Below are 22,204 nucleotides of genomic sequence, written 5' to 3' on the forward strand. Positions count from 1 at the left end.
TTTTCAAAAGTACAAAGCTTGTCCAATTCAAACATTTTTTATAGTTTTTCAAAACAAAGTATTCATAAACTATGATTTTGAAAAGAATAAATATATTTTGTATTTATACAGGATCAAAAATGAATTATTACAGATATACAGGGCTGGAGGTGTGGCATACACACTTCACCCACCGTCCTTTTACGAAAAGGGCACCCGCCGCTACCGCAACCCCCTTCTCTCTACCACTCATGTCCGCATGCCCAGCTATGTCCATCTTCCACCTCTCCATCCCTCCCTCCCTCCCTCCCCCCTCTCTCTCTCTCTCTCACATACGCACACGCATGCGCGCGCGCGCGCACACACACACAGAGAGAGAGAGAGATCGGCGGCCGCAAAGCTTCAACTCCGATGGCCTCCTCTCGGCAGCTACCTGCACTGCGCCATGCCACCACCTCCCACCACGCGCCTACTCCTTTTCCCGCTGTTGTATCTCTCTCTTTCTCTGGTGACATCCTCATCAGCGTCCAGCGAGCACCTCCCCGTGCCCATGCCCGCGCCCCACCACCTCCCATGCACGGGCATGGTTGATAATGCAACAGCGGATCTGCCGGATGGGGTGACAAGTAGGCCTCCCTCTCCTCCTTCTCTCTCCTCCTAGATCTGCTTTCTAGGGTTCTAGCGAAGCTCTCACCTATCTTCCCAGACTCTAGTGGGCTATATAATGACCGGTCGAGGGAAGCAAGTAGGGCAGACAGTGGGAATGGCCGATGGGCGGTTTAGGGGAGCTGGCGGCAACAATGGTGGTTGAGCCAAGTCGCGACGAGGGAGGCTCGCCAGAACTGGAGAAGATGATGGCCGTTGTGGGTGCTAGGGTTTGTCGTGGCGAGGTGGTGGCTGATGGTGGAGGTGAGGGCGCCGGTATCAGAGAAGAAAAGATATGCTCTACGTTTTGTCCTCTTTTTTTGGCAACCAAAATAGTTTGTTTTTCATTGCGTCTTATTTGTTTGGCTGATAAGCCATGACAAAAAGTACTGTTATCTAATTTATTGTGAGAAAAAATATTGTTAAATAATTAACAAATTCGACAGATAAGCTTAAGCGAACAAAATTGGAGTGTGCAGCTAGAAATTAAATTTAGGTACGCGCACGCTCTAGTAAAGTTCTGTCTTTTGTATATTTTAATATGTGCGTATGTATATTTTATTATATTCATAGGACGCATGTATATTCCTTTTGTGTGAAAAATTGTGCCTCTCCGGTCCTCCCAAAATCCCAATTCCCAATTGACACGTGGGCAGGCCACTGTGGATTCCGGCGCCGTACGACCGATGCTGCTGACGCGCTGTTGGCCCCACCGGCTCCCGCAGCAACCGGCAAGCCCGCCGCGAGGGCACCCCACCCGGGGTTCTCAGTCACTGACCGCACGGTCCCACAAACCGTGGCCCCACCTGTCACACTGAACGCGACGGTCCACCGCCGGTGGGCCGGGCCCCGCGCACACAGCGACAGCACAGCCTCCCCCCCGCGCCGCTCTCTTCACCACGCGGCAGTTTTTCCACGCGTGGCAAGTTACCCTTCCACCCCTCCCTCTCCTTGTCCCGTGCACCCGGCGCACGTACACCCGGCACATCCCAATGCACACGCACGTCTGACTGGTCCATGCACCGGGTCCACTCGGGGACCTTCCCGGTCCCCGACACGCGGAGTCGCCCCCCCGCCGCGCCCGTTTCGACCGCCGCGGGCTCGTCCCGTCCCCCTGCACCCTCCGCATGAGCCCGTAGCCTCCATCCACCGTCAGCTCCACCTCGCGATTCGTGTCACACGGCCCTGGTCCATACGCCGCGTCCACGCGGAAGTCAGCCGCGCAGCCCCCGGCACTCCACCGCACTACCCCCCCCACCGGCCACCGCGACCGGTCGAGGCACACCTCTAGCTACCCATCCCGGCATCCCCCCCGACTCCCCGGTCGAGGCTGCTGCTGCTGCTGCTGCTACCCGCAGTCCCACTCCCCACACCACCGGCCGCGCCACCGCAACAGCAACCGCCGGGGCCGCGTTGACCGCCGTTGACCTCGGCCCGCCCGGCTGGTTGCCATGGACCCGCGCTTCCCGCCGCCAGCGCCGTCGTCCTGCTTCGGCGGGGGAGGGGGGCTGCTCCCAGCGCGGGGGCACCACCGGCGGGCGCACTCGGAGACGTTCATCCGGCTGCCCGACGATGACCTGCTGCTGGACGCGGACGCCGACTTCGGCTTCTCCGACATCGACTTCCCCTCGCTCTCCGACGACTCGCCCGCGGCGTCCGACCCGACGCCGCAGCCCCAGCCCCAGGCGCCGCCGCCACAGCAGCCGATGCCGCAGCAGCAGGCGGCTTCCTCGGCGCCGCCGAGGCCGCCGAGCGGGGCGCACATGCGGAGCCTCTCCCTCGACGCCGCCTTCTTCGACAGCCTCTCGCTGCAGGGAGGAGGAGGAGGAGGTGGAGGTGGGGGCGTGGTGGGGCACAAGAGGAGCGGCTCCATGGACGGGTCCTCCTCGTCGTTCGAGGGCGAGTCCGCGCCGTCGTCGTCCGTGTTTCCGGACTACGCCAAGAAGGCCGTGCCCGACGACAAGCTCGCCGAGCTCGCGCTCCTCGACCCCAAGCGCGCCAAGAGGTGAGCGTAGCAAACGCCATCCGCGTCCGCGAGCTGTCTTCCCCCTTGAAATTGCTTCCCCCCTTCGCACAGCTTGAGATGCTTTGATTTAGCTGGAACCGTGCTACGGTGCTACCCTGTCCTGTATCTGGTCAAGACCTGGTTTCAAGATCCGTATCCTTGTCATGCGTTGAATTTCTTGCGGTCGAATTGAGGTGTGATTTTCTGCTCCCGCGGCGGTGTTCCTCGGTATGCAGGATCCTGGCGAACCGGCAGTCCGCGGCGAGGTCCAAGGAGAGGAAGATCAAGTACACCAGTGAGCTGGAGAGGAAGGTGCAGACGCTGCAGACAGAGGCCACCACGCTTTCGGCACAGCTCACGCTTCTTCAGGTAACGAATATTGCTTGGTCGCTTTGACCAGGCACTATCATAACTTATTGTGCGCCCCCTACAAAGTCCTGCTTATCCTTTGACAGAAAAAAATGATCGTCTTGTGGTTGGTTGGGTGTACGAAACGTATCATTGCTTCAGCCAGCGCTAATTATTTGACTGGGGTTTTGTCTCGTGCTACAAGTACCACAATAGGAGATCAGCTATTATTTTATCCCACCACTCGAAATTCTTTGCTCTCTTGCTGTGCTGGACAAGTGGGAAAATGAACTTAGCTGACTCAAACCTTGGCTTGTTATGATTAACTATATAAAGAAAACAAAATGTTACCATCACTCACATCCTCTCCTTATGATTGGCTAGAGTAATGGTTTTCTGTTCTGTCTTATTGATTTCACTCAGCTAACTTGGGTTTAAAACCTTTTAAGCTAACTTGGGTTTAAAACTTTTTATATCTTCTCCTTACTAGAGTTTCGCTGTTTCTTGAGGATTTCTTTCAAATTTAACTACCTTTGATCTTCAGGGTCAATTTGAATTCTCTCCTTGCTAGTTCATGGATAAATTTCTCCCGCGTCACAGGAATATTGTACCTTCCTTTATTTAGTAATTTTCTAAACGATAAGGTCACAACCAATTTAGGCATTCTATTATGTGTATTTTAACTTGGGATTTTGAACCATTGATTACAAATGGCGCATGTTGGAAACTGTTCTATTATACTTACTGAATGCATGCTATTTCCTACCCACCAAGTTCTTTCCATGTTTTGAGTTGCTATTAGTGCCTTGTAGTGTTAGTATGACCAATTGTCAGTGTCACTTGGTTGAGTTCTAGCATTCCTTGTTAGTACTTGTCATTTCTGTACTCACAAACTTGTTTTTCTCGTGAGAAGTTAAAATATTTCTGCCCTTACATTTCTCTGTCTTACCTCTATACTGTAGAATTGTAGGCAAATAATTTTGATGGTTCATCCACCCATTTTATGTTCTGAAACTGTCATGAGTATTAATGTATTATGCTATCATCAGAAAAGTTATCCTCCAAGTTGCCTTGATTTGCAAATTTCTTAGGCATAACACATTAGTTTATGTAGCTATCCACTCTACAAGATTGAGATTTCGATACAATATATTATGATAGTCTTGCTAAGGAAACGTCAAATGAAGTAGTTCCCCATACATTTTACTAGATATACTAGTAACTTCAGATAAACTGATCCATGCAAATAGTAGCTTCAGATAAAGTTTATTACATTGCGGAAACTGTTTTACTTTTCATTTTGTATGGTCCTCATGGATGAGGAGTAGATACCATGTCTAGGCTCTATAATCATTGTAATGTTGTTTTCTCAGTTCAGCGGTGCTTGCAAATTTGTGTTACATGAAGGCTGGGGTGAATATTTGAGACCAAAAGGTCATTATGTTCAGGGGATACTTGGAACACTTCTTTTTGCTGCATGCTCTGAAGCAGAATAAGCTGATCCATGCAAGTGCGGTTGCATCTTGAACTTCTGGTCCTATATGGATTGTGAATGACGTGCCATTGGATGTGTGAACTAAAAGTTGCCATGTTATTTGCGGCCAAGCAACAATAATTCTAGATGTGTAGCCTTTTCTTCATGGCCAACACAGCTCAAACTCAAACATCACAATAAATTTCAAGTTCTCTATCTAATAATCTTGCTTGCGAGTATTGTTCTAGTTGATGTGACACTGAAGGATTTATTACACCTAAAAGTAGGGATATAGTGGAGATGCCTCTGTACTTGATAGGTAGGTCATATCACAAATAGATGTTCTGATTGGAAGCTGAATTGATTGGAGATGAGGAATCAGATGGGGTGGTGTTAGGCCAGAAGCTTTAGTTTTGGTGGTAGGGGACAGTTGTCCTTTCTCTATCTCTATGCAAAATTTGGCTTGTCATATAAGCGGCAGAAGAACCAGAGTAATAACATATTCGGAAGTGCTAAACTGGATTCAGAATTTGTTGGCGAGTAAGACTACCTTTTTAGCTATTTTGATGTTTCTGGATTGGAATGATTTCAAATTATTTGCTCCACTGGTAATCATCCTGAGAACTCTCTGTGGTTTATTGTCAGGATTGTTATCTTATGCATTGTTTGTTTTAGCTATTCATCGTGTCATGCAATTGTTGGTTCTGTTTCCCTTAATGTATTTATGGTTCAGCACACTCTAATATTGTTTTTTTATCATGCTGCATTTTACTTATAACGCAGAGGGACACCTCAGGTTTAACCACCGAGAACAGGGAGCTGAAACTCCGGTTGCAGGCCATGGAAGAACAAGCGAAACTCCGAGATGGTATGTCCTAGTCTTTCTTTGGAAGGTGTTAGGCCACTGTCATATGAGGCCTAGAAAGAGACTTGCTTTTCCTGTTTCAAGAATATCATGGGACAAATGATATCAATAGAGCAGTTATCTCCTGACCAAACTCTATACCCCAAAAAAATTGTTTTCTTCTGAGCAGATAGGCAGATATTAGTTAAACTAGCCTATCAAGCAACTTGTTGAAAACCTGGTTGTGTCTGATGCAGCTCTAAATGACGCCCTGAGAGAAGAAGTCCAGCGGCTCAAAATAGCTGTAGGGCAGGTTCCTAACATGAACGGAAATCCCTTCAATGGAGGACTACCACAGCAGCAGCAGATGCCAAGCTATTTCTCACAACAACAGCAGATGCAATACTTCGGCAGCCACCAGGGCCAGCATCACAATCCAAACCATCACCCCCAGAACTCTTCAAACGGTGGTGGCCAGTCCTTGAGTGACTCCATGGATTTCATGTGAGGACCGAGGAGACAGCTCAGGAGTTGCCTGAGATCACAATCACATACCAACTTCAACTAAAGTACTGTAAAGGTAGCTGATGTATACCATATTCAGTAATGATATGAATCATTGTAGCTTAGCTAGCTGTTCCTTGTACCATTAATCAGAAATTCATTCATGCATGACAACCTATCGGCGCTTTTGTTCTGGGGTTAAAGTAAAATTGGCTTGACTGGTTGACGAGGTGGTGTCGTTGTTGGCCTGTAAAGTTTTTCCTGTAATAGTAACGGAATGGTTTCCGGTTGAAAGTTTGAAACTCGTGGTTCTCAGGCTGCTGAAAGTCATTGCATTTTGTGATTGGGTATCATATCTCACAGTCGGTGAAGTAATTCAGGCTTTGCACTCGTTTGACCGCATAAACAGCTTGTCGGGGGTTGACGTGACGTCTCTGCGCTCTCTTTCACGGGGAGTTTTTTCTCTACCCACTGATCCCTTCTTTTATGAAGGGTGAAAGTAGCCCATGGCATAAAAAGTCATCAGATTATGAAGTCTCCTATTCTTTGTTTTATCTTTTGTACTGTTTTTTTCCCCTCTTTTTTTTTTAGAAAAGGGTATCTTTATTCTAGTCTCTATAAGCTTGCACATAACCAATCTAGTATTACGGAACTTGAGCAAAACCAAGCTAATGTATTACTATATACAGTATTAAGCGTTAAGTCTCTTAAAAGACATGCTTCAGTACGCACCAATTATACCTGTGACACTTCTTTAGAATACTTTTATCGTTTTGGAAACATTTTTATGGCTTATGAGGAGCAACTATGCTATATTCCTAGGACAAGTATTCTTTTAATGGCTTCCAGTTGAACAGAATCTCTTTTCATAAACCATTATTTACTATCTTAGTTCGAACATTATTTTCTTCAACCAAAACATTTGTAATTTTTTTATGTGGAACGACTTTTTAACGGCGGATTATCATATTCTTGTAACCAATCAGATGAGGCACAGGAGCCCATAAATAAAGAGGTGATGAAAAGGATCCAAGAACCAAAGGTGTCGGCAAAAAATTTTCACGCTTCTGGACTTGACTCTGAAGAGTGTCCAGTATATGGGCCTTGAGTAGTTATAAACCAGCCCAGCCCAGCCCAGACCCCGCATATATGAGAGACGAAAATGAAGCCCAACTAAAAGTAAGCCCACGAACGCACGCACACCTGGTGAGTGCGACACGTGTCCAGCTCGGCCCCTCCACCCGTCAGGTTGTCACGCGCCGAAGCCGCCTCCCCCATCTCCGGCGCCGCGCTGGAGACCGGACCACATCACGGGCGTCGGGCGGCGTCTCATCTCCGACCTGACCCTCTCCGTCCACCAACGCGCGGCACCGTGTCAGGAGGAGCCGACCAGCGAGGCAGCGACAGCAACTTCCCCCCAATTCGCCTGGCCTGCTACTGCTAGCTCCGACCTCCGAACCCCAATGCAGGTAGCACCTCCTCGATCCACGCTTTCCTCATGGGGATTCTCTGACGCTCGCCGCCTTCTCTTGTCCCGGTCCCGCCCCGCCGCAGGGCTCGCTCGTCGTCGCGTGGCTCACACGGTCTGGTTGGTGGTGGCCCGCACATGCATGGCCCATCCATGGGAGCCGGCCGGTGTGCCTGTCGGCGAGGCGATTCGTCGTGCGCGATTTGCATCTGCAGGTGAGGATCAGGCGAATCGCACGAACAATCATGGGATTGTCGTTGTACTACCTCCTACGTTAGGATTCAATACGTAAGCGAATCGCTCGCACGATCATGGCCTCGTGTACAACCTTCAAAAGAAAGAAAGAAAAAAAATCATGGCCTCTCATGTTCTTTCTGTTCTAACCACGTTATCCGTGATAGGATTCTTTTGATCAAATCATGGGTAGGCGTGAGAGAACATGCATGCTTCAGAAATAGCAGAGAAAACATGCATGCCACACTGCTCTAGGCACTTTTGTTTTGCTACTGCTCCAGGGCAGGGGGTGATGAGGCCGGTAAGAAACAACAACAAAGGGTGTTGAACGTAACTTCCCTGGTGGAAATATCATTCCAATCTTGTTTAGATAGCCAAGCTATTTTTTTCCCCAGAAGAGGACCTACATGATGCCACCTCTCTAATACAAATGTCCAGTCCATGTCACGAGTCATTGCAACATCAGCTCAGGGAGGAATTGGGTATCGATTTGAACGTTGGAGACTGATTGCCTTGGACCTTAGCTTGCTAAGCATGTTAGCAGGAATCTACCGAGTGCTGCAACTTGGTGCTCCTTTTGTTGTTTTCAGCAGTTAGGTAGGTAGAGGTCATGCAAGTGACTTTGACAAAGCTGTTCTTTTTTGTGTCACTATGCCTTTTTCAAAGTTCACTATGTTTCTGCTTATTCGTAGCTGTTGAAAGCCTGAAAATTTTCTGCTGTCTGGCTAGGCTCATATTTTAGTCTTCTGAAAGAGAAATCAGTTGACCACCCATTATCGCCCTTGTTTCATGATGTGCTGCTTGGATAACCAAACCTTATTTTTCCTGTTGCTCTATATATGTACTAGGATGAAAACGAACTATTCACCAGTTGCCAGTTGATTTTACTTATATCTACACAAGCACAATTTGCTCCTTACATAGACAAAATATCAGTTGTCTTCTACTGCCGCTTTGTCACTCTTACATTTTGGAGTTGATGCTGGAATCTTTACCATTAGCTACCTCATATTGCATTATGTCATTGGTGGGGCCATGCTGTAATATTAATTTTGTACCCCCTAGACTAGTAAATTTGCACCCACAGAAAAAAAAGGCTGACGTAACCATTAGTATCTTGATAAACTAATCACTGAAGCAGCAAAATAGAAAATAGCATAGCCTTTAACATGTGCCAATCTAGACTTGCCTTTTGTTTGACCTAAAGGAAGACTAGCTCCTTGACCGAGAACCATGTTTTTATCTTCAAAAGATAGAGGCACCATGCTCAGCCTGACAGGCTGTCTGCATTATTTCAACTAGTTAACTAGCGTGCATCTTTTTTCATACAAACCGAAAGGAGACTGCAGTATCGGTGTGGTCATCTTTACTCCACTGGCCACTTGTTGATTCTTCAATTTTTCAGTTTTTCATCGTGTAACTTATGCTGTATTAGGAAGTGTATATTGGTAATCAAAGGTGATACTTTAAGGAACCTTCAGCCATGCTGGTTATAAGGAGACCACACTGAGCTGATGCTCAGAATATACGAGACAACAGTTTGGTATGCTGCGGTTGTCTTCTGCTATCGCTAGAGATGCCTACAAAAAACTTATGACATTTGATTGGAGGAATTGATAATGATCTTTTTCCACAAAGTTATGTTATGTCAAGTTGATGAAAATGCTGATAAGTTTAGCTCAGACGCTCTAAGTCTTCTCTCACTTGTTGCAACCTTTTCTTTCATGCTCAGTGATGATCATCAGATCCCCGTCTAGGAGCAAAGTGAATTCGTTATAAACATTTATGTAAATGGCCATTCCATCAATGTCTCCTGAAATCATCACGAAGTTTTCACGTATATTATACTTAAATTTAAATGCTTTCTTTCCTTTTCCAATTGCATTGCTTGCTACCTATGATTATGATGATACTGAGGCATTCCACCTGCTGGCCTTAACTCATCTGATGTCATTGACAGAAGGACCATGGTAAGCTACTAAGTGCCTGAAGCCATGGTTGACTAAATGGACCATAAAGTTGTCCCTATCAGTTTCAGGCAATTAATTAAAGCCCTCCATGATGTCGTTTCAAAAAAAAAAGAGCCCTCCATGATAAAACCTGGGACATTGATACTTGAATGCACTAAAGCATATAACTCTGACACCAGGTCAGTTACTTATTCTTTCTGTCAAAACCTGTGCTCTGTTACATTTTTATATATTTGGTTTTGAAGGTAGTCGTGTGACTGTGTTCTGTAACTATCCCAATCTGTCAATTCGATTTTAGAAGTAATCAATTTTCGTTTTTATTTCCTAGTATTGTTAAATTGTGCTCTGAAATCCTTTCTATGTTGAACATGAGAAGGAGAGCGCTAAATTGCTAAATGGATTCATAGTGCAGACTTAATCTCTTATGATGTGCCGGTTCCACCATCTTAGCTTGTCCTTGTGCACCAAAAACATTTCTGACTAATGTTTTTTTTGTTTTTCTTGGGGTGGTTGGGGGGGGGGGGGGGGGGTTGTATGGAATCAACACATCATCAGCATTTGCAAGTTTGCAACTGAAGTTCTGCTGCGCGTCATTATACTCCATCGCCAAGCTGCTGCCACTGCCGTTTCACTGGAATCAATCATATTCCTTGCCAGGGTGAAGGCCAGGACAAAAGGTTCAGATTAATAGGAACATGCAGCTTGGAGCCAAGAAGTCTGTGTGGCTATATTGTTTTCTGTAAGTTCCTCTTTGCAGCAACTCTCCACTCTTTAAAACAAGCAGCATTGTTGGATTGCTCTCATTCAATTCCACTGGATTAGCAACATCTAGTAATTATTAATATGATGCGAAAATGACTGCAATGACTATACTAAGAATCTGTCAAAAGATAACGACTTAATTATCATCCTACAATAACGGCGCTGTATGATTGCCTGATTGTCAAGAAATAAAGAATTCAGTCTGGAAACAAGTTGGTGTCATGAGCTCATTGGTCACTGACTCAGTGGTAGTTATTGAACACACATTGCATGATATATGTAAACTGTCTTTCAGCTGGTCATATCAAATATAAAGTTTAAATCTGTATATATATATATATTTATTTAAGACACATCATAGATGAAGTTTAAGCGTCGCATTTTTTATGGATCAGATTATATTGTCGTACTGTGCACAATGTTGAAGTTCGAAGCATATGCTCTGGTTGCATTTTATTGCTTTTTAATTATGATTGCTACTTGACTACATTCTAAGATCACACAGCAAATAGCTACACAGCATATATAGAATTTCTTGTTTGTATATGGACTATATGACAAAATGCTGACACGTAGCAAGAAACGCTGCAGGAATATGCCCCCAGCGCCTTCTGAGTTTCTTCTCCTCCTTTCTGACAGGCCACCAAAAATGACCGAACACAGTTTATTTTCGGGAGTATGTATACCCTGAAGTTGGTAGAGGCACACAAAGAGCCAAACACCTTTGGTCAGATACATGTTGCACTACGGCTACCAGATGAATAAGACAGTTTAGCTTGCATTAGCACGAGGGTCCGCATGCTTTTCTCTTCCAAACCTTGTCTCCCCACTTTGCCTCCTTGTTCTGTATATAAGTGAACTAAATCACATAGGCCAAACCAACTCTTATGGTAGACAGCAAGCAAATGGAGACCATTTCATATCCTTGTTCTCCTCTCCTGTTCTTTCCTGCACATGAAGAGAGTACCTGTTCACTATGGTCTCCTCAACTCACCCTCCATGAGAATGCCGCCATACCTGCTAATCCTTCTCCTGTTGTGAGAGAAGATTGTGAGTTCTTTGACACCATTGCTATTGATTCTAGTGATTCCCATGACCAACATGCCTTTGATGTTGATGTATTCACCCATTGTGATGAGAGGTTTCTGTGCCAAGAGAGTGCTAACCTGTCGGCTATCCAAGATGAGCTCATGGAGGAGAACAGTTTGAGTGATCTCCTTCTCACTGGTGCAGATGCGGTTGAGGCTGGGGATTCAAGCCTTGCCTTGGCAGTGCTCTCAAAACTTAATAGCCTCCTGGCTGACACCTGTGAGAATGCTGCAACCAGCTCTTTCGGTCGCTTGGCCTACCACTTTGCCCAAGGCCTGCAATCCCGGATGTCTGGTACATGCTCTCCATGCTACCCACCAGCGGATCCAGTGCAGTCTGGTATCATGTCGGCGCACCAGATGATACAAGAGCTATCGCCGTATGTCAAGTTTGCACACTTCACCGCCAATCAAGCCATTCTAGATGCCACCATCAGCGACATGGATATTCATGTCGTCGACTTCAACCTTGGCGACGGCATACAGTGGCCATCGCTCATGTCAGACCTTGCTCGCCTTGGCGGCAAGTCATTCCACCTTACAGCAATCATAACAGATGCTGGTTACAGTGACGACACTCATCAGGCAGCTGCACGGCGGCTTTCAGAGTTTGCTGAGTCCTTGAACCTTCCCTTCCAGTACAGCTCTCTCTGCATACGCCATGAGGAGGACCTGGAGGACTTCTCCAGGAACTGTGGAGGCTCAGTGGTTGTCTCATGTGACACAACGAATCTGTGTTACAGATCAGGTAGCAAGTTACAGATGCTACTACTTGGCTGTGTCAGGAAGTTGCAACCCAAGTCAGTGGTGGTCATAGAAGAGGAGCTGGTCAGGATTGGGAAAGAGGCCTGTTTGTCCCAGGCCTCCTTTGTGGAGTTCTTCTTCGAGGCATTGCACCATTTCACCATGGTGTTTGAGTCCCTGTCGAGCTGTTTCAGCAGTAACAGGGCGTGCCTGAGGCTTGTGGAGAAGGAAATGATGGGGCCAAAAATACAGGACTTCGTGGGGCAGTACGGGTCTGTGACACTGGAGGGCGCCGCTGGTGATCCAAAGGCTTTGGAAGGGTTTAAATCTTGTGAGCTGAGTGCTTGCAATGTTGCTCAGGCTAGGATGCTGGTTGCGCTGTTCAACAGGAGCTTTGGGACCGCGCATCAGAAGGGCAGGCTTCAGCTGTGCTGGAAGTCCAGACCTTTGATCTCTGTGTCTGTTTGGACTCCTGTCTGAAAGGAAATGAGTTTGTAATTGTTTCATTAGTGGCAATTTTTCTTGTAGGAGGGAGTTTGCATTGGAGATCCTTTTTGTTGGAAGATTATTTGTAGAATGCAACTATGCAACGATTCTTCTAACTTTTATCAGGTCGGTGTCAACTTCTTTCATGCCTTTCAGTTTCAGGCTACCATTGATAAGTAAGCTTGCAACTTCTTTAACTATGGCCTTGTTTAGTTGGTAAAATTTTGGGATTTCGGCTACTGTAGTACTTCTGTTTGTATTTGACAAATATTGTCCAATCATAGACTAACTAGGCTCAAAAAATTTGTCTCACAAATTACAGATAAACTATGTAATTAGTTTTTGTTTTCATCTATATTTAATACTCTATGCATGCGCCGCAAGATTTAATGTGACGAAGAATCTAAAATTTTTGGCAAAATTTTTTGGAAACTCAACAAGGCCTATATATTGCTCTGATTGGCAAGCGGCTTTTGGAGCTGTTTCTTTATTTTTAAGCAGCTAGAGGCCTAGATAGACAGCTAGATGTCTGAAAACTGCTAGAGCAACCAAACGCCGTAGCTTCCCCACCGCCTAACAAATGACGTCCTCATGCCGTGACGGCCACGGCCCTCGTCGCTTCCTGAATCTCGCCCGAACCGAACCGCGCCTCCCTTAGCTTCTCACGGGCGGGGCTGGCCATCTTCCTCAGCAACGACGACCGCGCCGCCGCCCGTCCCCTCCGCCTCCACGTGCCTGCGACGACGAGGCCGAGGTCGACCAGGCTGCTGCTGCGCGCGAGGTCGCGAGGACATACGTGCTTCGACGGTTACCAGCTGGCAGCTGCAGCAGGTGAGCAGGGACAGGGGCCCTGCCGCTCCTCCCTCAGCCCTTAGCATCGCGCAGGGCGACCAGCTCCTCTCGTCGACGGCGGGCCGGTGCCCGCCCGGCGGCGACACTTGCTCGGTCAGCCTCTGCCTCCGCGAGATCCTCTGCCTTCCCAGTTCCCCTTCCCTCTGTGTAGCCGCTGACTGACGTGTGGGCCTGGTAAAAAACACGTCTTTTTTTTTATAGCAGCTTCTTTACGCGTGGGCAGCTAGAAAACTCAGCAGCTAGCTTGTACAAGAGGTTGTAGTCATTTTGATCACCTCACCTCAGAAGTCCTGGCTCTCTTTGCAGATCCATTTGGTTACTTCTTCCCAAATCCCAAGGAGGTTTCATCATGGAGGCACTGATTTCAGCAGCTGCAGGTGAACTTGTCAGCCGGTTCATCTCTTTCATGGCACAGAAATTCTGCGATCGTACGCTGAATGAGGGTGACCATAGAAGATTGGAGCAGCTCCTGCTAAGGATTCATACCATCGTTGAGGAGGCAGAGGGACGGCGAATCACAAATAGAGGAATGCTACTCCAGCTGAAGATGCTCATGGAGGGCATGTACCAAGGGCACTACATGCTTGACAGGTTCAAGATACAGCATGCTGAACAAGGCAAAATCAAAGGCCAGGGGAGTCATCAGAGTCGATCGTTTGCCATGTCTACTTTGACTGCCGCCAAGCGCCTTCGTTTTGCTTCTGCTACCACAAAGGACACACCAGTAGCTTTTGGTACCGGGAGCCTGAAAGGTGTTCTTGACAGTTTAGAAGCAAAGATTCAGGATATGAGGGAATTCGTCATGCTACTTGGTAGCTGCCCACGCCTGCCTCGTCAGATGTACTGTACATATCTGTTCATGGATAAGTGCATGTTTGGTCGCCACACCGAGAAGGAGCATGTCATCAATTTCTTGCTGTGCAGTGATGGTACTCATGATGACTGCCCAAATCTTGGCATCCTTCCGATCATCGGTCCGCACCGAGTCGGGAAGAAAACTCTTGTGCAACATGCTTGCAAGGATGAGAGGGTACGCGGTTTCTTCTCCAAGATATTGTTCTTCAAAGGGGATGATCTTGAGAACGCAGAATTCGCGGTGAGTTTAGAGGCCGCCTCAGGGAAGAAGTGCTTGTTTGTTGTTGAGTTCAGCTGGAATGTGGATGAGGCGGCATGGGCAAACTTCAAATCCACTTTTCAGGAGGCGACGGGTCATGGAAGTAAAGTTCTTCTGATAGGAAGAACTCAGGAAGTTGCTAAGTTGGGGACGGCAATGCCCATCTGGATGAAGAGTTTGTCTCAAGAAGAGTACTGGTACTACTTCAAGGCACTTGCTTTCGGAAGCATGGATCCTGATGAGCATCCAAAACTTGCATCTCTGGGCATGCAGCTGGCTACTGAACTAAAAGGCTCATTCCTTGGTGCAAACATACTTGGTGAGATGTTAAGGTCCAATCCTAGTGCTCAGTTCTGGCACGCCATCCTGTCAAGCGTAAGAGCGCTGGTACAGGAACACATGTTTTCCCTTGGGGTACACCCTGAAGACCTCCTTGAGAGAAATGTTCCTGTTGGTTTCACTAATGTTTCCCTTGTGGGTGCTCAAAGTCAGGGGTGTCTGGTGTATGATCTTAGGGAGGCTGACCCTGGACAAGAAGAGCTACCACTGCCTACGTCGCGAGAAGTACTGACGGGTGTCAAGGTTCCTGCTGAGGAGAAGTTTGATGTGCTGGTATGGAAATCTCGCATCCCACCTTACATCAGCTATGTAGTTACCTATGAGAGACAGAAGGCGCCCCGGCGCAGAGTTGGCAAGAAGAGCCGTCTGGCTCTGAGAGAAGTATCATCGTAGTTGTTCGCTGGCAAACAGATTTCTCAGAAAGTTATGTTGCATCCTCAGGCATTTTAGTTCTCGAAACTGTCTGCTGGTGTATGATCTCAAGGGAAGCCCAGGCATGTCCATACCATAGCGAGCTGCCCAGATTATTAGATTAACATCGAAATGACCACAGGTGGATGGTTGGAATTGGAAGTTTTCTTATGATGGGATGCTTGATGTGCCAGCATGGAAGTCTCTGCATGCGTCCCTCCTTTCAGCGACAATATCTCTACCTCATTGAAGCCAAAGATCAGGTCGTCAGGTGTATGTGTATGCCTAGAATCACCCATGATCTTGTTTGAAAAAGAAACATATTGATGTAACTGCATCATGAACTAGTGTAGCGTACAATTTGTGGCCTCTTAGGCTGCTCTCTTGTTGTTAGCATTTTGGATACCTAAAATACAGTCCAAGGCCTTGTACCAAGAACATGTTGCTGTAGATAACCTCTCCCAAGTCCCAACCTTACTGTCGTTTACTACTTCTATCCCAAAAAGAAGTCATTCTAGACTTGGACTTGGAGTAAGGCCTCGTTTAGCCAAAAACTTTTCACCCATCACATCGGATCTTGGACATATGCATGAAACATTAAATGTAGATAAAAACAAAAAACTAATTGCATAGCTTGCCTGTAAATCGCGAGACGAATCTTTTAGGTCTAATTAGTCCATGATTAAATACTAATTGCCAAATAAAATAAAATGCTACAATAGCTAAATCTAAAAAATTTCTAGAACTAAACAAGGCCTTCAAACTTAAAACTTTCTTAAGGGCTCGTTCGTTTAGCTCTGATTCAACCGGGAATCATTCCAAGTGATCAAAGATGATATAAAATAGCGCAACATTCCAGGTTGAAATCGTTCCAGGGATCTATTCCCTAGAACCGAACAGGATTGCATTTATAGAAAATAATATTACTACTTATATAGCTAAATAAGTCTATTATAAAAACATATTTCATTATCTATTCTATGATATTTTATGTCTTATAAATATTAATATTTTTTATATAAATGATCAATGTTTTTTTAAAACATATCTTTCCCTAATATATAATCGCAAAAATTTCAGTCCACCATAACTTATATCCACCAATCTATATTCTCGGTGGAGACTTAATTCGGTACGATATAAAAGATAATAACATGTTTCTATATCTATATCTAACAATAAAGAGATAAAATTTCAGGTGTTTTTTTGTCCAACCCATTCAATTTGGCCCAACCGTCTTGGTCCATCCGGCTCACTCACTCGCATGCAGCGCACCTCATCGGATTTGCCTCACATTGCTAGGATGAAAAAAAGTTCATCTCCTCATGCCGCCGCCACATCTCTTCCCTCCCGTGCCGCCGATTAGGGCTGGGTATCAAGCCAGCTCGGCTCGTTATAGCTCGTTATACTAACGAGCTAGAAGGCTGGCTCGGCTCGGCTCGTTAGTGAGCTCGAGCAGCTCGTTTAGCTCGCGAGCCAAATCATGAAAACATAGTATAAAAAGACTATAAATTTATAAAAACAATTGAGCAACAAATACATCACATGCATACTTAAAATGAACTAAATAAAGTATTTATAGCTTTAACAATTCAATAAACAAACTAGAGTTTTGTCCAGCTAGCCCACTACAACCACGACTGTAACTACATGAAAGTCATACTCATATAGTTTATGTATCATCCATTGACGGATAAAGCTACGGATTCACGAGTGGGCTAGGTCGAGATACTGAGAAATATTTGGGCATACAGATTACGTCAATGTTAATTGCTAGCATGATAATTAATTAACTGGCTCGTTATAAAATGAGCTAACTCATCATAAAACAAGCTGACTCATTATAAAACAAGTCAAGCTCGAGCCGAGCTATTAACGAGTGAGTCGAGCGAGCTAGCGAGTTACGAGTTTTTTGTCCAGCCTTACCGCCGATGCCTCCATTCAGTGCTGCCGCCGCTCCTATCCCGTGCTGCAGATCAAAGTTGAGATGGATTGACTGCTGAGAATAATACTGTTTTTTCGGGGGTGGGGGGGGGGGGCGGGGGAGAAGATTATACTACAAATACTGCAAAACTGGCCTACCTGCAAGTAGAGCCAGGATTGGAAAGTTGTGGGCTCCCAATGTCGCACCATGGAATGGGCCTAACCGGTCTAATAAAGTCGTGTTTAGTTTTTAATTTTTTTAAAATTTTCCGTCACATCGAATTTTTAGATGTATGCATAAAGCATTAAATATAGATAAAAAAATAACTAATTGTACAGTTTATCTATCGGTATTGCTAGCGCCCAGACGTTCGACGCTAGTAGCGCGTCCGGACGCCGAGCCCCCCACCCGCACCACACGGAGAAAAGAAAAAAAACGACACAAGCAACATCCAAACGCACGTCCCAGGTAGTGCTCCTTCGCCGCATCCCGTTCCTCCACCTCACTGTGTCTTGTTCCTCCACCTGCACTCCCGACTCTGTTCCCCACCGCACCTTATTCTCGTTCCCCACCACGCAGGGCCGTCTCTAGGGGGTGGGCAGCCGGTGCGACGGCCGGAGGCCCACGGCGCTAAGGGGCCTATAAGTATATATATATATAATATTTAGTATATAGATTTGTCTAATTTTTTGAAGACTTATACAGTCACTATAGAAATTCATCAATTAATCTAAAAAAATTCATTAATCAGCACATCATAGTTGAGCAGATCAATGTTCCTCTTTATCGTCTTCTCGTCCTATTACCCAATCGTTCAATGCAACGATGTGGCTCCATGATACGCTAACACCACACGTCCGCACACGATGTCACTACTAGACACTGGAGCAAGAAGAGCAAGAGCATAGCTGATCGAGACTTCACCAATTTTGTTATTAGTATTCAGTGATAGAGTTCTAAATTTCTAATTCTATTCTACTTATTTATTTGTTGTACTATAATTACCTTTTATAAACTAAAATATATGGTGAAAATTAATTCTTTTTAGTTGTATTGTATATATTATATATATATTTGACATATCAAAAAAATATTTGATGGACCCTTATCCTTTTGCTTGCACAAGGGCCCTTAAAAATATAGAGACGGCCCTGCCACCACGCCCCCGTCCCCTATCCCCTGATGCACCCAGTTCCCCCACGGTGCCCCGTCCTCCACCGCGCCTTGTTCCGCCACTGTTCCCCATTCCCCATAGCGCCTCTATCCCCCGTCCCCAACGTAACCCGTTCGCAAATGCAACATCAAAATATAAAAACTGCAACATCGCAAAAATATATAGTGCAACATTGAAAAACATGTACAACAACATCGAAAAAATATATACTGCAACATCAAAAATTATTTGCTGCAATATCGAAAAAATATGTGCTGCAACATCGAATAAACATGTATTGCAACATAAAAATTATGTGTTGCACCACCTCAATGGTAGTATTGCAACATCGCAAAAGTTAACCATGAAACATGGAAAGGAAGTATTCGAAAGTCATATGTTGCAACAACCCAAGAATCTCATTGCAACATTCGAAAATCATTTATCGCAACATCAAAAAACCATTGCAACATGGAGAAACAACGAAAAAGGACGTGCAAAAATAGCAAGGGGATGGGCTCTGCTCCAACCCTGGCCCATCACCTTCGAGCTCACCGGAGGAAAAGAGTTCACCAGACCCTCAGCCACCACTGTGTCTCTCAGATTCAGAGGAGGAGGAGGACGAGGGCTCAAATCTATAGGAGAAGGAGGAGGAGAAGGAGGAGGAGGAGGAGAGGAGGAGGAAGAGAAAGGGAGCTCAGATCTAGAGAATGACCCACCTGCCTTACCGGAGCCGCCGTCGTCGCCCTTTGTCTCCGGTGGGGTCACATGGAGGTCGTGGAGGGAGAGAGGGAGCAGCGGTGACGACCTGGGCGGGTGCGGCGTCTATCCTGAGGCGGCTTCGAAGAACAACGCGTATCACAGTGGTCGGGGAGGGAGGGATTGAGCGGCGGCGGCGATCTATGTGGCGCGGCAACAACTGGGTGTAGAAGGAGCACGGGAGAGAGCGGACGAGCGAAGAGAGCAAGTGGGGAAAAGAGTTGTGCGTATCTATGCGGGTGGAGAACGGATATGAGCGAATGAGTCTGACGGCTTGGTCGAGTCTGCGCGGGTCCGTTCGTTCCGTCCGGATGCCCGTCATATATCATTACCGTTTATCTATAATTTACGAGACGAATTTTTTGAGTCTGGTTAGTCTATAATTGAACAATAATTGTTAAATACAAACGAAAGTGCTACAGTAGCCAAATCAAAAAAATTCGCGAACTAAACAAGACCTAAGCTCGTGTAGTCTCGTCAAGTGCTTTGCTGGAGACGTCAAGTTTACGACGAAGAACAGTACGAGTGTACATATATAACACTAATAAACCTATTGTTAACAGAATATACCTATATAAAGTCATCTAATAATGGCAATCAAGTAAAAAGTATTAGAATTTTTTTTTTGAAAAGGGAATATATTGATATTTCAGCCTCAAGCAGGTGTTGAACCAACGTGGTGCGGCAATGCCTGTGACGTCAGACCCGCGTTTAAATTTGTGCTACAGGAGATTAATAGCGTGATCATGTCAGCAACGACCATACTATTGGGAAATCAAATTAAAGATGCCATGATTAGCTAGCAAGTGGTGACTAGTGGATGAGTTTTTTTTTAAAATTATATTATCCCCTTTGTTTCAAATTATAGACCATTTAGTTTTGTACTAAGTCAAACTTCTCTAATTTTTATTATTTTTTTAAAAAAACTTAAATCTAAGGTTTGAATAAATGCATCATCAAGATATTTCATGAAGATTTAAATGAGACTATTTTGTTACATTTCAAACTTGGTTAAATTAGACTAGTGGCGGAGCTCGGAGAAGATTATTGGCACTGTAATTTCTTTATATCAAAATAGATCCATGTAATTTTCAAGCTAAATGTTTTTATACAATAAAAATTGCAAGAGCTCCTAAATGCTTCTGGCTTCGCTAATGATTATTGGGGGGTCAAGTCTAATGGGATCAACAAAAAGAGGGGCCATTTTAGAATCTTCTTGCTATTTGAATGGTGGAATTAAATGCCTACTTAAGAAATCGTTTCTATAAGGGGGGAGGGGGACATGGACCATTTTAGTCCTAAGGAAGTTCTGCCCCTGAATTAGAGAAACCTAACTCAAGGCAAAGTTAATGTGTCATAGGTAATTTGAAATGAAGGTAGTATAGTCTTCTAGCGTTTGAAGTTCCATTTTTTTAAAGGAACACAACTTATGTTTGATGTGCTAGGATGGGAATATAGCTTGTTAGTTGAAATTATATTTTTATTTTCTTGCATGCCTATACTTTTAGGATTAACAAAGCTGCCTCTGTAATTTTTTTGTTTTTTTTGATAAAAACACTCAAAAGAGTGTTTCACATCTGATGTATCTTAAGGAAAAACAAAGGCTAGTATAATCAATGGACAAAAAACATAAAGCAACCTCTAAAATTAATAGTACATCAAAGGCCAAATTGATCATCTTCTTTCAGACATCCATTGCATGTTAGAGCTTGAAGATCGCATTGCAAAGGCAACAAAAAAAGGGCCACATGAAAAAACCCTTGCTAAACATGACTTTGAAGACCACACAAATCACTCGGCTGGAGGAACTCTTTAAGGAACATAGGCTTACAAACTCTCACTGGTTCTTTACTGATGATAGATCAAACGTCGTTGATGTATGTAGGGAGACACTGGAGAGACCTTATTCCAAAATACCATCGTCACCACCATCTCCTCGGTGACACTAGAATCAAACCCTAAATCAACAAGGATTTTTTGAATCATGCCTCGGCACATTTTTTTCATTAAGCAGAAGAGAAAATTTTGTTATAAAGCAGCAAAACTGAAGATTACCAAAAAAACGCCCTCCGTTGACGCCCCTCGAACAAATCACACAAATCAACAAGGATTCACAAACCTAATATAAAAACTACAAAGGAACAGGTCCCCACTCCCGTGTTCATTGACGGGATCGCCAATTAGGACTTAGGAGAGAGAAGGGGGACCAAGCAGGTTTACTAGGAGAGGGTGGTGGCGGTGTTGCAGGGCGGTGGCGGTGGTGCAAGGTTGGGCAGGAACAGAAGAGGGCCACAGGTTGTAGTTTTTTTTTTACCGACTCTGAACCTCTATCTCATAGTAGTGATCTTAATTAATTACGGTCCAATCAACTTATATTCTCTCTTTTTCCCATCTCTACAAATTCATCTTGATAATGAACTTCATGGTCATCTATCTCTTCATCATCACCGCTATACCCTACACCAATCAGTTTGTTTTAATTAACATAATGACAGATATAATGCTAATCATTTCGTTTCTTATTTCATAACATACATGGAATCAAGCATGTAACAAGTCTAGAAACAGTAGGGTAGCTGACTTTCTGTAAGCCACTAGCCACATGGCCAGTACTCGATCGTTCGCCAATCTTCTAATAATATATATAGGCAGTGATCATCCGATCTCTCCAGCTTAGAAGCCATAATTAAGAAAGAGAAGACGACGGTGATCCAATCTTATATACAAGCCATTAATTATATATTTCCCTTGTGTTGCCCGATCCCTTACAATGCATCAATCAAGGGGTAGAGTGGTGGCTATATATAGTACCGTAGTATGCAGCAGGGGCATGTACAAACCAAGCAAACAGGAGTAGTGGGTGAGCTAGCTAGATCAGGACTCAGGAGGGAGAGGGATTGAGGGAATATATGGAGTGTAGCAACAAGCAGGCACTTGCTTTGATGGTGCTGATGATGGTGCCGATGATGATAGCACCGCCATCGGCGGCCATGGCCGCCTTCTCAGAGCCGGAGCCGGCGGCGGACGATTACGGTGATGGCACGAAGCAGACCAAGGCTGTCGCGCGCAGGCCCAAGATAAGTATACGCCGCCTTCTGCAA

General features: G+C 45.3%; 2 protein-coding genes across 2 annotated transcripts; both read left to right on the forward strand.

The window, feature by feature from the left end:
• Positions 1,893–6,149, forward strand: LOC8070663 (transcription factor VIP1). Its single transcript, XM_002448990.2, has 4 exons — positions 1,893–2,629; positions 2,866–2,998; positions 5,235–5,319; positions 5,553–6,149. The coding sequence occupies exons 1-4, from the start codon at positions 2,076–2,078 to the stop codon at positions 5,801–5,803; spliced, it is 1,023 nt and encodes a 340-aa protein (XP_002449035.1). The 5' UTR covers positions 1,893–2,075; the 3' UTR covers positions 5,804–6,149.
• Positions 7,048–15,788, forward strand: LOC8070665. Its single transcript, XM_021461915.1, has 7 exons — positions 7,048–7,268; positions 7,354–7,482; positions 9,462–9,650; positions 10,027–10,210; positions 10,825–12,527; positions 13,210–13,382; positions 13,710–15,788. The coding sequence occupies exons 5-7, from the start codon at positions 11,121–11,123 to the stop codon at positions 15,247–15,249; spliced, it is 3,120 nt and encodes a 1,039-aa protein (XP_021317590.1). The 5' UTR covers positions 7,048–7,268; positions 7,354–7,482; positions 9,462–9,650; positions 10,027–10,210; positions 10,825–11,120; the 3' UTR covers positions 15,250–15,788.

This window comes from Sorghum bicolor, chromosome 5, assembly GCF_000003195.3.
Source record: "Sorghum bicolor cultivar BTx623 chromosome 5, Sorghum_bicolor_NCBIv3, whole genome shotgun sequence".
In the NCBI taxonomy this organism is placed as follows: Eukaryota; Viridiplantae; Streptophyta; class Magnoliopsida; order Poales; family Poaceae; genus Sorghum; species Sorghum bicolor.

Bases quoted from the DNA above. Each gene is read 5' to 3' on its own strand.
- LOC8070663 (XM_002448990.2), top strand. From the start codon at position 2,076: ATGGACCCGCGCTTCCCGCCGCCAGCGCCGTCGTCCTGCTTCGGCGGG. The intron at 2,630-2,865 runs GTGAGCGTAGCA...CTCGGTATGCAG, and splicing joins GACCCCAAGCGCGCCAAGAG to GATCCTGGCGAACCGGCAGT. The intron at 2,999-5,234 runs GTAACGAATATT...CTTATAACGCAG, and splicing joins CACAGCTCACGCTTCTTCAG to AGGGACACCTCAGGTTTAAC.
- LOC8070665 (XM_021461915.1), top strand. From the start codon at position 11,121: ATGGTAGACAGCAAGCAAATGGAGACCATTTCATATCCTTGTTCTCCT. The intron at 12,528-13,209 runs GTTTGGACTCCT...CGCCTCCCTTAG, and splicing joins GACCTTTGATCTCTGTGTCT to CTTCTCACGGGCGGGGCTGG. The intron at 13,383-13,709 runs GTGAGCAGGGAC...CTCTCTTTGCAG, and splicing joins CCAGCTGGCAGCTGCAGCAG to ATCCATTTGGTTACTTCTTC.